General features: G+C 44.9%; 1 protein-coding gene across 4 annotated transcripts in view; it reads right to left on the bottom strand.

Annotated features, from left to right (window-relative positions):
- The window catches only part of Tg (thyroglobulin), a 184,726-nt gene that overhangs the window by 163,910 nt on the left and 6,690 nt on the right, over positions 1–14,126 (bottom strand). For all 4 annotated transcript variants that reach the window (XM_031358208.1, XM_031358209.1, XM_031358211.1 and 1 more), the window contains exons 3-10: positions 13,658–13,946; positions 13,120–13,228; positions 12,066–12,163; positions 10,891–11,094; positions 10,399–10,558; positions 3,468–3,574; positions 2,669–2,812; positions 2,289–2,474 (exon numbers count right to left, since the gene is read on the bottom strand). In XM_031358208.1, coding sequence (XP_031214068.1) covers positions 2,289–2,474; positions 2,669–2,812; positions 3,468–3,574; positions 10,399–10,558; positions 10,891–11,094; positions 12,066–12,163; positions 13,120–13,228; positions 13,658–13,769 — 1,120 coding nt within the window. In that variant the 5' untranslated portion in view covers positions 13,770–13,946. The remainder of the gene's footprint in view (positions 1–2,288; positions 2,475–2,668; positions 2,813–3,467; positions 3,575–10,398; positions 10,559–10,890; positions 11,095–12,065; positions 12,164–13,119; positions 13,229–13,657; positions 13,947–14,126) is intronic.

Genomic DNA, 14,126 nt, shown 5'->3' with positions numbered 1-14,126 from the left:
GCTGTCCTAGAATTCTGTAGTCAAGGCTAGCCTGGAATTCAGAGATCCACCTACTTCTGCCTCCCAAGTGCTGGGATTAAAAGCATGGGCCATTATCACCTGGACCATTCCTTTTCTGTATTCATGTATGCCTTCCCTTCTCCCTTGTGCTACCCTTTGGGACTAGTTCTGAGGGTGAGTATTCCTGTCCCCATGACCGCTTTACCACCTCAAACCAGACTGATGCTTTTCTTCAGCAGTCTTTGAGACACCAGCCCACTTTTTGAAAAGCTGGCCACACTAGTGTTGGTCTGAAAAGTGTCCCCTAAGGACATTTTTTTCTACTTGGGGGGTCCCTAAATGTGAATTGAAAGCAAAGTATTGGTAGACATAATCAAGTTAAGATGATGTCATTTAGACTAGGGTGGGCTAGAAATCCAATGTTCGGTGACTGTAACTTCTTTGCCACAGCAAAGAGGCCACATGTGGGTCAAGACACAACGATAGATACAGCCATGAAGCCAAGGAATGCCAGAAACTGCCAACCACAATGTCCAAAGGAAGTGAGGATGGCCCTGTCCCCATTTTGACTTCTGAATTCCAGTATGAGAATTCCAGTATGTGAGAGAACAAATTTCTGTTGCAGGCACCTACTATGTAATGATTGGTCTGGCAGCTTAGGAGCCCGGTTTGCTAACAAAGTCCTGTTTGTGTTGCTAAGCTTCTGCTTCCCAGCTTTCTCTTGCTGGAATTCTCAATGAACTTTAATGTTTCACCATATGCTCTCCCTGTGACTCGTTAGTTCCTCTGGTGTCCAGTTTATAGTCTCTTTCAGAATGAGACATGCACCAGCAATGCTGGCTGCGCTTTAGATGAGTAATACTTTTCTATATGGTAATATGTAACACAAAAAACACAGCATGTTCCATTTATGTCTTCTTTTCTATATTATAATACTAAAGTTCTGACCCAGCAGCCACTCTTGTTGCACCCCTTGGGCTTCTTGGTCTTTCTGTGAAATTGCTAGTGAAAAGGGAACCGACTCAGTCAACTCTGCATGGCCAGGACAGTCTGTGTAAGTGTCCTTGGGAGAAAAAAACAATTCAAGCATCATCTGGTTCTCTTCACACAGGTGGACGTAAGCAAGCTCCATTCTCTTCCACAAATCCACAAATCTTAGGGAACCTTCTAAACCACCACCTCACTCTCAAATTGTAAAAATAATTCTTTCCTTTGGATTCACACAGATGCCAGAAAGGAAGCCAGCCAATTTCCCTCTGTAACCAAGCAACAGAGAAAGAACTGAACATGTAAAAGGATGTGTGTGTGTGTGTGTGTGTGTGTGTGTGTGTGTGTTTGCACATGCGCACTGGAATCATATAAAGAAAGCTGAGCAAATCCATCAGCAAGGCCACTGTGTCCTGTAACTGATATCACAGGAGGCACTGGGGAAATGAGTACTCAGCTTCACTTCCCTTTCCACACAGAGAGCTGGGCCACTCTACATATTTGTTAAGTGCTGCTACTAAATCAGACAGCAAGAAAGAGTGAAAACCCCAAACCTACCCAAGCATTCATCAGTTCCCGCTTTGACTTAGAAAGCCATGGCTCTTCATCTTCACCCAAGGAGTGCATGGTTCAATATTCTCTAGGTTTTGATGTAACTGGGTGGTGGTTTCAAATACTTCCAACGCATGGCCTTAAATTTTTCTTTGTCTCAGGTCCAAAGCATCCTCCAGCTCCTCCCCTCACTTATCTCCAGGATGAGCCTCATATCAGCCTCACTTCCCTCCAGCATGAAGCCCAAGCCTGGGTTATTCTTTCTCCCTCCTGCCTTTCCCTCATGTCACATGTGCTCCCTACTCCAGCATTGTCTCTACCATCCTTGCAGATTCAGAGCCTATAGGAAGAGCCTTTATTACAGGCACTCTGAGTAACTGTCCCTCACCCATGAAGCCTTCCTCTGTGCTTTGAGATAGAACTAACAAGCTTTCCCTTGGTGCTGCATCAGCTGCCTGTGCACACTCCATCCACAGGACATGAAAACTCAGCTCTCTCCTTTTTTATTATCTATGAGTCCCCTGGTATTCCTTAGGATTTCTGAGAAAGTAACTATATCTGACACAAGACCAAAAACTTACTGCAAGGTAATAGCAGCAGACTGTCTTCAGTCATACACTGCTTGAAGGATCTCTGGGGGATATTCAGTCAGTAGTTGATTAGTGAGCTCCTGAGACACTGATGCGAAGAAACAGAGGCAGTAACAGGCTCAAGGAGAGGAGAGTGTTTACCCCTAAGAGGAAACTTACCGCAAGATGGTGGCTGCCCTTGCTGCCGAGTGCCAGGGATCTCTATCCCCTGGGCATTCACACACCAGCACATCCCTTCCGTCTGGCATTGTACTGTTTTGTAGTGCCCATCTCTGTGGCAGCTTGGGATGTATGGATGACCAAAGCTGGTGGCAGCAAAGTGTTCTACTTCACACTTAGTGGGGCCTAGAAGAGAGCTCACAGCAAAGGAGGCATTCGTAGTGAGTAAGGTCTGTATGTTCACAACCCGCATGGATATTTGCTGCCCCAGAGCTAACTCTAAACTTACGTGGATGTAGCAGCCATGTAGATGAAAGTGACCCCACGACCCCAGTGATTTCACAGGAGAAGCAAAGCTCTCTTGCTAGCTAGTTACTTACATCGAAATCTGCCAGAGATGACAAATTGAATGGCCAGGAATCGTCTCTGCAATATCCGGTACATGGTGCTTTGAGTGAAGGTGGAGGCCTGGTCCAAGCCAGCAAAAATGGTGTCATAAATTTCATCCAGTAACAATTCCAGTCCTGAGCAAATGTAGATAGCATTTCAGGGATTGGCTCCCCAGGAAATAAAGCTCTGACCTAGCTGAGCTGACAGATGTCAAAAGGTCAGAATCTACATAAGCAGCACTATGCAGTGGGTCCAGCCATATCCATTCTTTAAACATTACAAATTGCCATCACCTACAAAGTTCATGCTCAAAAACCATGCAACAAATTTGTGTAATACAAACATCGACAACATTTTAAATATGTTGGTGGGTTTTGTAGGGTCACATCTCTTGTTATGCTAGCTGCCATAGGCTGCTCAATGTGGCCCCTGGGCCATAGGTTGAATATGCTTGGAATAATACTCTAATGGTTTCTAAAGTCAGGGCTGCTGTTGTAGCTGTGCTGGTCTGACAGCACAGACGTGCTGAGAGAATGAATCTGATAACATGTCCTGTCTTCCACTTGCTACACAGCAAGGTGGGCACCTCTTTCAGCCCGCAACGACACCATGCAAGCAAGCAGAAGCTTCGGAAATGTAGTGCAGGTGAAGTCTGGCTAAGCTGTGTCTTCTTTCACACCCATAGCAACCTAACAAGGATGTAGAACTCAAGTGTAATTTCAGCCTCAGGCACCAGAGTCAAAGAATTACACTTGATCCCTTCACATTGCCAGAAGTGTGGCTGATTACCTGTCTCGGCCAGCTCCCGCCCCTGGCTGTCAGCACAGTAACAGTACCCAGACACTTCAGGGAACCTGCTCCGGAAGGAACTGAAGGTCACAAATGCATCTGGAAACCTGTCAGACAGGAAGATGCGTGGTCACCGTTTCTTAAAATGCGAGTCATCTTCAACTGGGACCAATGTGGCAGAGTCCTCAGCTACATCTGCAGCTTTTTCCTACTCTGCTTTTGCTTAGCCAAAGCAAGGGTAGACTATGTTCAGCTGTCATCTACCAACTAACCCTTTTCCTTATTTTTGACATTTCACCCATTTGTGTCCACACCCATGTCTCAGAGGACCACAGAGAAGACAAGTCACGAGCACGAGCACTGCATCAGTTTCCCCAACAGAGTGACCAAGGTCTAAAGGCTGGGTTTCCGTTATAGGTATGTGACAGGCTGCAAACAGTCGCATTTTGTGAAAGCAACTGCTTCCAGGGATTTTTACACTTTTCAAAGGCCTGTAAAGAAAAAGCTAGTTTCTGTTTCAGGAGGTCTATAAGGAGGAAATGTTTCCATTCCATCACTAAATGACACAAAATCAAAACTCTTCCACCATTTGCATCTTTCAGCTGAAGAAGTGTTTGTCTTCACCACATCCAACCTGGCAATGCTACATGGAGCCCATTGCTGGGTCCCCATCTTTGTATGTGAGGAGACTAAAGTACTGCGAATAATTGAGGAGCTCTGAGATGCTTTCATGTCCTATGTAACTATTATATTACATCCAAGTGTGTGTTTCTAACCTATGTCTAAAACCTAGCATAGTATGTCGTTTTCTGCACAGAGTTCTACTATTACGTGGTATCTTCTAGCAAAATATTTAAAAACAACCTGCATCTCTGATGGTGGAGAAATGAAGAGAATTATAGTATCACCTGCCTCATTGGATAAAATACTACACATGGGGGTGATGCTCATAAACAAGCAAAATGGGAACATCACTCAAAAGGGATGGGTATAAGACAACAAATGATCACTACCACAAAAAAACAGCTCTTGGTGTAGAGTGAGCCCTCTGTGGTTCTGAGCATAAGCAGACACAAGTATTAGTTAACTCAAATGGAAGTTATGAACATAATGTGGGCTGGTTCATTACCCAAAGGCCAAGTTCCCTTAACCAATACATGAAAGTGCTTTAGAATAACAGATCTATTACCATATTGATTGTCCATTATTGTGGGTTGTAGATTATGTGGAAATTAGTGCTATCATAAGCAAAAGTAGAAATGAAAACTTCTATATTGTCCCCACATATAGGGGATGTATAATTTTTAAAAGTTCTCTAGGCAGTGGTGGCACAGGCCTTTAATGCCAATACTTAGGAGACAGAGGCAGATATATTTCTGTGAGTTTGAGACCAGCATGATCTATAAAACAAGTTCCCAGATAGCCAGGGCTACACAAAGAAACTCTGTCTTGAAAAATAAAAGTTCATTGATTGGAAACTAGGACAATTTGGTTTTAAAAGTTAATGATAGTAAAACAGTTGCTTCTATTTGTTGATCCCTGCTGTGCAAATGAGAACTGCAAATGTGCCCACTCTTCATTGACTCAATGTATCCAATGATCTTCACAAGATGGTGGTATTATTTCCATCTCATCTTTGAGACAAAGGCAGTGGGGAATGTGGGCTGCCATCCTGGCCTAATGTATTTACATCTGGCCTTTTCCAATATCTGATCCTGGTATATGCCAACAGTATTTCTCCATGTGGGTTGGTCTTGGTTCCTGTCTCATTCCTTTGATACCTCTGTCTGTTGTGCCCTTATTCCTTGTGTGCTCAACACCTAACTTTTCCTGGCATCTCACTCTGTGGGAAGGTTTTGAAATGATGTTTCCACTTGTGAGTTTGGGGACTCTTCCTCCAGAATAGTCATTTCCACTGTTCTAATAGTTTGGTTGTTGCTTCTTCAGCCTGAATTGTTGACTTATCACCATGACAGATCCTCTACCCTACATCAGCCAAAGAAAGGGAGAGTCTGAAAACTAAACTGCCAGAGCCAGTGAAGGACAGCTTGGTTCCATCTCCATTTCTAGGTCTGATGGATATGGTCTAAGAAGGCTTCCAAAGTAGGAAAGTTTGAGCTACATTCTAAAGTTACCTCTGGCCATTTGAGCAGGAACGAATGGAAGACATAGCTAGAAGGATCATTGACATGTTTCTAACATCTAGAGAAAACATACCCCAGAATTGGGCAGGAGAAAAAATAGATAGGTGGTTACTCTTAGGGGAGGAAGAAACAAGGGAGAGCATGCCAAAACCCAGAATATCCATCATTGAATTTGAGTTTGTGGCAACTGCTTATGAGCACTGGCTTGCAGAGAGATCTGGTCTCATGGGCAGGAGGGGATTGTTAAATTATATAGCCAAAGGTGCCCTGCACACTGTTCCTTTGATAAGAACCCAAGAGCCATAGCTCCTTCCATCCTTAAAAGAATAAAGGGGTATGTTTGCCTAAAAAACCGAGTTATTAAACTCAGACTTAAAAAATAAGTTTTTTCTCTGGTTATAGCCAGAGCTCAGAGGCAAATATAAATTCCTTTACACTTCTGTAACTTTAATGAAAGATTATTCTAGACCAATCTTTTCCTCAACTTCTTATGTTCTCGTCTCATGTTATCTTCTCCATGATTTCCACTAACCTCCTCTATCCTGTTCTAGGAATATAGAAACAAAAAAGGAAGATAAAACAAACATCCTTAATGAAATGAAAATGCATCCCTGAGTTTATGCTCAGATTCTGCAAACCCCAGACTTAGATTACAAATGAAACCCTGTAGAGTCTGGATGGCTTGACCCAGTCCTGTTGTTTACAAATACTAGCCATGCCTCTGGCTACCTTGCAACACTCTCCACACTATTAGGTTCTCTAATTCTTCTCATGGGCAGTCCTTCAGAAACCTAACCTGCAATCAATACATTAATAAATTAACAGTGTGTTTATTCTCTCCTGGGTTGGGGCAGGTAGTCTTTACGAGAGAGTCATACACAGCATAAAATGGCACACAAGTCAATTGGCCACCACAGGTGGTCTTGAAGGTGACCAGATGATCTACCTGTGAGGATTTCCCTATAGTCTTCCATATTCCGATTGTGATGCTTCAGTACATGTCAAGGTGCTCCTGCCTCTTTCCACAGAATAACAGACGTACTAGGGAATTTTAGGTGAGGCATGTTACTAAGCAGGCAGGGCAAGCATAGCAATTAATGATGAGGGCTGATAAAAGAGTTTTAACTCAAATCTCTAAAGCCTTGATAAGAGCACCAGTCATGCTTCAAGTTCTACAGGGCTCTGACTGAAGCTTTGGGTAAGACACAGTTGTGACCAGACCGTGGCCATAAAGAAAATGAAAAATCCAAAGGACCCTGACTAGATATTCCTATCTTGGCTCCTAAGTTTCTAATCACATTGTTATAGTAAGTAATGGCTTTTCCTCATAGGGAAAATCTACAATGGTCATGTTCAAGCACAAATAATGGCACAGCATGTTAAGACCTCACAGAGGCTTCAGAAGAACTGTTCCTGGGTCCCAGGATCTCTAAGACTCCTAGAAGTAAGTTTCCAAAGCTTTCCCTCCCAAACATATTTTCAACCATCTACTTGGAAAGCAGTCATCCCTGACTCTCCTCTCCCACTCTTCTAGATGTTTCTTCCCCACATTCCAAAGTTCTGTGTGGTAGACATGCCTCCAATACAGCTCCATCTCTCAAGTGCTATCCCCTCCTCTACATGGAGCCACCATCATCTCCCTAATAACTTGAACTCAGGGTGCAATCCCTTTACCCACTCTGTTCTTTCCTACCCCAAGTCATTCTTTTTAAAGTGCAGGCATCTTGTGGTGTTTATGCAATACCCTACCAACTCGAATACTCCCCCTACTCCGAGGCCTTCAAATATTTGAGGCAGTGTCAAGGACATACAGAGCAAAATTGCTCATCTGAAACCCAACTGCAACTGGCTGTCCTATGTTTTATATCTGCCAACCTAGATGATCTTGGTCTATTCCATGTGGATTCCACAGCTCCTTCCACTGGCCCAAAAGAGTCACTGGACCTGGGGCAGCCAGGTCTACATAATAACAGAAAATTCCTGATTACCCTTGGGCTTTTGATAATCAACCACACAATCATTCCCATGACCTTTCTAGGGCACAGAGAGAGAGAGAGAGAGAGAGAGAGAGAGAGAGAGAGAGAGATCCCATTTCAGAAGTGAGTGCTTTTGTTTGCATTAACAATGAACATTTGATTCTCAATGTTTGTATTTAACTAGACTGCCCTCTTGTGGCATTAATTGTGAACTGAGCCTCAATCTCAACTTGCCCCCTGTAAAGGTCTTTGATGCATCCACCAAATCTCTAAACTGGGGTTGTAGACTTACTGTGTGGAAGACTCTGTGCCTTATGCTGGGTGAGAAGAGAAATTAATCATATATAAACCGACAATAGACAATTTTCTATACACCTGTAAAGCCTACCATGCTTTCCAGGGTGAGCTCTTCAAAGTCTTCCAGAATACACTTTCTAATTATGTCTGTATTAAAGCTGAAATCTACAGAACTCCTTGGATATAGTTAGCATTCAGTTGGATGTGAACTGAGGATGCCTGGATTGCACAGAGTAAATGAGCATTTGGTGAGTTGGGCTGCCTGATGGTCCCGTGCTCCCAGTTAAGCTAATCTGTAGTCGCCAGGGGAAAATTTCTAACCTACATTTTCTAAAACTGGGTGAAGCATGAGAATTCCCTGCAGATGATCAAGCTGGGATGATACATATTCTCAGAAGTTTCATAAGTGAAGTCTCAGGAGAGCTTATCCTTGGCCGAGTAAATAGAGCACAGGCTTCCATTTCCCAGCACAGAACACTGAGAAGGCTCTGGGAAGGTAAATGACCAGGTCACCTTGCAAAGTCATGGCAGATGAAGACTGCAGGTGGCAGAGGCAAAGGCTACAGGGCAGGATTGTACTGGAAACAGAGTTGGCTGAAGTGGGGTAGCCAAACTCTGAGGGACCTAGGACACAGGAGGGTTCGATACAAAGCAGGAAGCTCAAAGCTAGCTTCTTTTTTTTTTTTGTTTGTTTGTTTGTTTGTTTTTTTCGAGGCAGGGTTTCTCTGTATAGCCCTGGCTGTCCTGGAACTCACTCTGTAGACCAGGCTAGCCTCGAACTCAGAAATCTGCCTGCCTCTGCATCCCAAGTGCTAGGATTAAAGGCGTGCGCCACCAAAGCTAGTTTCTTGACCACATAAACAAATGCATACAAACTCCAACCTCAGTATTTACAACCGTACTATGCATTTTGTGTTTAGATTGAATGTATGATATCACTGATACTGAGCTTTGTGGAAACCTTTCAAGATATGATCTAAAGAAAATGCCAAGCATCTAAGGTATTATGCAACTCAGATCAAGTTTGTCTGTGGGACCAGAACATGGGGCATGGTCTGTGACCCTTCTGGCACAACACATGGGAACATTCTTTCTCATACAGAAACTGGCTGTTCTGAAAAGCAGCCACATGGAGGCTCAGGTTCTCCCACAGCACTACAATCCACAGCAGTGTTCACACAATCTGCTGCTCTCTCTCTCTCTCTCTCTCTCTCTCTCTCTCTCTCTCTCTCTCTCTCTCTCTCTCTTCCTTCCTTTCTTTCTATTCAAAATGATCTGGTGTCATTTAAAGTCTGCATGGCCCTTCACAATCCTTGGGTATTCTATACCATCTAGATATTTGGGTCAGAGTATATAGATGCTCACTTTATATTTGTTATTTAAACAGTAAAGTCATTTACAAGTGTACACACATATAGAACTTACAGAAGTGCATGCATATCATCATACCTGTGCTTTTTAGGGGGCTCATTTTTGATGAGGATTCTCTTTCGGTTCACTCTTCCACTGCAGCCCTTATCTCCAAATGGCCCTCAACAACTGTGTGGTCCTTCACATTAACTTCTGCTTTTGGTTTTATCCAGACCTAGCATACTCATCTGATCATAGGATCATATGTGCATACACATAAAGAACCTTTTTGCTATTTGCTTTTAATAATTAAATTCTGCCTTTGCACTGTCCGTTTGGATTGAATTGGTATAACAGACTTTGGAGCCTTGTTCAAGTCAACTTTTCCAGTTCTGGTGCCTTATCTGAGCAGCTATATAAATGTTTATGCTATATTACATTTAATCAGCTGCTCTCCCGGTTTGATAAGTGGTTACTTTTCTCCTCAGTTCTCTGCTAGCATGGAGAGCAATGCTGCCAAAACCCGGATATGTAGTTCTCTACACTCTGGTGTTTTCATTTGCATGGTGGACTGGTGAGGCACAGAGTACATGTATGTGGTGGTTTGAGTGAGAATGGCTCCCATAGACTCATAGATTTGATCACCAGGAAATAGCACTATTAAAGGATTAGGGGGTGTGGCCTTGTTGGAGGGTCACTGGAAGTGTGCTTTGGGGATTCAAAAGCCTCTGCCAAGCCTGGAGTCCCGCCCCCTCCCCGCCCCGTCTTCTCTCTCTCTCTGCCTATGGATCAGGATGTGTCTCTCAGTTACTTATCCAGTGCCTGCCTGCATGCCACCATTCTTCCTACCATGATTAAAATGAACTAAACCTCTGAAACCATAAGCAAGCCCCCCAGTTAAAAGCCTTCTTTTATAAGAGTTGCCATGTTCATGATGGCTCTTCACAGCAATAGAACACTGGCTAAGAGCATGTAGTTTTAATTTCAATAGTTATTCCCAGATGGCTTTGTCAAAAGTGCTGCCGACAGGCTGAACTTGCATGTCGATGACAAATGAGGGCAAGGCTGCATGCAACACATGACACTCCCAGATCCTGATGCAAACATAATCTTGAAGAGCCAATGACCTCCTAAGTGACCCTCCTCAGGAATCAATCTCCTTACCTGTTGTAGTTGTGGATCAAATCAAAAATCATCATGTCTGTGGTGTTGACAAACTTGCACTGGACAGGCATAAACTCCCCATCTGCAGCGCACTGGGGTGGTGACCTATCTCCAACTCCATGGAGGAGCCGACGGCTCCTTATCTCACAGCTCCTTGGACCTAAACATTTTCATGCAAAGCTGTTCAGTTCTTACACATGGGTAGGTACATATGTAGGTATTTATGCTACCCATGTGACCCATGGAAGCCCACCAATGCCCCAAATAAGCCACTGGAGGCTCACAAGCATTTGTTAACATTGTGTTTGGGCTTACGGTTGTCAGCCAGCAAAAAAGGATCTGTGGAATGACCTAAAGTCATGCAACTGCCTCTGTGACATTTCTCCTCTCCCTCAAAGGCCAGGCACTCTGTGTTCTGTGAGGCCTGTGACTTGTGGGGAGTCAAACTGTAGCCCACCCAGGGATTCTGGTGCTCAGGACAGTGGCACTTACACCGTGTTGGTCTCCCCCGCTGGCGGGTGCCATACACCTCCATGCCCTCTGTGTCTACACACCAGCACTGCACTTGCTGCAGGTCACACTGCACTGGTGCATAGTTCCCCGAGTCCTGGCACTGAGGAAGGTAGAGAGCATCTGTGCTGTTAATGTAGCTGCTGAGCAGGATCCGTTGCTTGTGTAGCTGGCAGAAGGACAGACCTGGGGCACAAAGAGAAGCATCTGAGGAGGGCTGTTGGAGAGCACACGGGATCAGGATTGAGCCCAGGAAGACCCTTTCTGACTGAGGAACCCTGAGCTAGACATCCCGAAGGCTCTGACATCTTGAGAACTGAGTCAGACTGGGATGGCTCTCACTAGTGCCCTGGCACTGTAGAGGAGCTCCCAGTAGGGTTAACAAAGCACCTGAATCAGGATTTCTGGGTGGGTTTCCTGTGTTGCCTGAAAAGTTGCTTTGCTACTCTGCACTTCTCTCCCTTTCTACAAGTGAGAAGACATCTGCCTCCCTTTAGATGTGGAAGGAAAAACTACTGTGTTTGCTCCTATGGAATAGTTACCATGTATCAAGTTTATCACATTGCAAATCCTAACATAGATGAGGCGGGGTCTCTATTCAATTTGCAGATTGGGGTTGGGTGTGTGTGAATCAGAAAGAACAGGTGACTTTGGTTAAGGTCATGATGTCAGAGAGTGTGAAGGCCATTAGGGTCCCCAAACCAGCTCTGCTGGCTGCATGAAACCAAAGACTCAGATAGAACTATCCCTTTAAGTCTTGCTTTCACCATAGGATAAAACTTGGCTGAGAGCTGACCTTGCTTGGAACCCTTCTACAGCTACTGGTCCTAACTGACTCAGTGCTGGGCACAATGGCTGGCTCACGAGAAGCACTTCCTAGCTACTGGTTAGGCTTGAGTGTCTCCTATGGTTTTTACAGTGGTCATTAGAAAACTGAGGGACTTGATCCGTACAATTGGGAATTACAGGGACAAAAATGTGAGACGTTCTTTCAGGTATTTTAGGACCCTAGATCTTATACATATTCAATGATGAGAAGCTAGCAGCCCTTAGGGAGACATGCCCAATTCACTTACTTAAGCCTAGCTTTTGTCCCTAGATGTGAGGTGCCCCAGTACAGTGACCTCTTTTCCACTGGGTACTCCTTTGTTACTTACAAGCTGTTGGCCTCCCCAGCCGCCTGCTGCCGGGTACCTCCTTGCCATCAGAATCTACACACCAGCAAGACTGGCCATCATTTTGGCACTGGACTGTCCTGAAGAGAGAAATACCATGTGACACCAAAAAGCCTTTCTGAAGCCACCATTCTAGATCCAGCTCAGTGAGGCCAGAGGCTAGCAAGTCACACAGGAAAGCCAGAGTGGTGATCAAACAAGGCCATGAAGTGAGTTCCTAGGGCAGGGGAGGCAACGATGAGAGTTGCAGGGTGGCTTGGGGTAGAAGGTGGCTAGGGAGACAGAAGATCCTCCTGAGGACAAGACAGGCCTGAAACTTCAGAGAGAAACATACAGAAGGCTGGCAAAGAGGGAGGCAGACTTCTTATCTCCTCCTTCACAGTCTTGTATCCCCAGAGGTTCTGACTAGAATTAGCCAACAGATTGTGCCTACAGGAAGCTTGAGTAAGATGCAGAAGCAGGGAGAGTATCCACAGCTAGAGATGAGGACTCGGCCTGTGACTGCACAGCAGAGGGGAATAAGGACTCTTGCTCTATAGAGAAGAAGAATTTAGACCATAATCCTACTCTACAGTCCCAGGACCTATGATTTGTCAGGGTACCTGCAAAAGTCCCTTTCAAAGAAGAGTTCCCTGGAGGGAAATGGCCTAGCAGCCCAGGCAAGCTATGAAAACTGGGTTGGCCAAGCCCAAGTAATGGGCAGTTCTTGTTTTGCCCTATCAGAGAATTGGGGGATAGGTGCCTTAGAGCACCCTTACCTCTATCTGGGCTTTGATGAAGTGCCTTACACACTATGTTGTAAAGCAATTAGGATAAAGTTTCAGCAAGAATTGGGGGAGAGTCCCCCAGTGGAGAATCTTTCCAAAAAAGTATCTATTTGGGAGGGTAGTGAAGGAGCCCCTCCCTACCACAAATGACAGCATAGCTCAGGAATCTGAGGAACCTGATCCATACTAGTGGGAATTACAGGGATAAAATGGGAAAGGTTCTTTAGGGTATTATAGGACCCCGGAGCTCCTAATAAAACCAGTCTTACTGGAAACTTCCATCTTCTGAGCACTGTGGAACATATTTAGCCTGCTTCAGAAAGGCCTTCTCCCTTTGTAGCTCACAGGGGCGGAGTGGCTGTGCATCTACCTGGTACTCTGTGTGAAAGGAAGTGACACATGAGAAGGGTGCAGGCCTGCCCCACTCCACACCCTCCTGTCCCACTCCCACTCCTGACACAGACGCACAGCTATTACCTTCCCAATCTTAGTGAAAACTATTATTTTCATCGCTGGTATACTATTAGTTCATTTAATCATCTGTACTTTCCTGGGAGGTGATGGGAATATTTTCATTCTCCGAGCTTTTTATCACTATTCTCAGTATCTAGCTCTGGGACCTCGGGCTATTTGGCTCACCTCTCTGAACCTTTTTCATCTGAACAGCAGACCAAATATCTAGCCTCTGGGCAGTTCTGAGGTGAGATGAGATCAGACATGCTAAAGGCCCTGGTCAGAGCCTGGGTGAATCTCATGACTGAAAACTCCTTCATCAAACTCTCAGCCTCAGCCTTAGTTAGAACTTACCAAAGATGTTGGCTGCTACCAGGCAGACTGAGCTCAACAAAGCAGAGACCCACAAGCCCAGGGCCATCATCCTGTCCCCTCCTGGGATGAAGGGATAGGAGCAATGTCCCATCTGAATCTTCTCATCAGGGAGCTTTTATAGCACAGTGGCAAGCAGTGTTCTCCTGTTCAAGGACACTTGACAGGGCAGTGGCTCACTTTGTTTTCTCTGAGAGTCACAGGAACTCCCTCTACTTGAGTCTGCTCCCACAAAGAATACTCGAGTGGTCAGTAGGGTGAACACTCCAGGCTATGGGGACAAGAAATGTGAGGTTGGCATTAAAACTTTTCTTTACAGGCAAGTGCCAGGGTTCTGAACCCTTAGGGGTGACAGAGATCAATCATAAAACTGTGAAAGGTAAAATACCTCCTCTTCCTCCTGATTCCCTCACTGTCTCTACTCCTCCCCTCTCCTCTCCTCTCCTCTCCT

The sequence above is a fragment of the Mastomys coucha genome, unplaced genomic scaffold, assembly GCF_008632895.1.
Source record: "Mastomys coucha isolate ucsf_1 unplaced genomic scaffold, UCSF_Mcou_1 pScaffold7, whole genome shotgun sequence".
Taxonomy (NCBI): Eukaryota; Metazoa; Chordata; class Mammalia; order Rodentia; family Muridae; genus Mastomys; species Mastomys coucha.
Note: the sequence above shows the minus strand (reverse complement) of the source record. Positions and strands in the feature narration are given on the sequence as shown.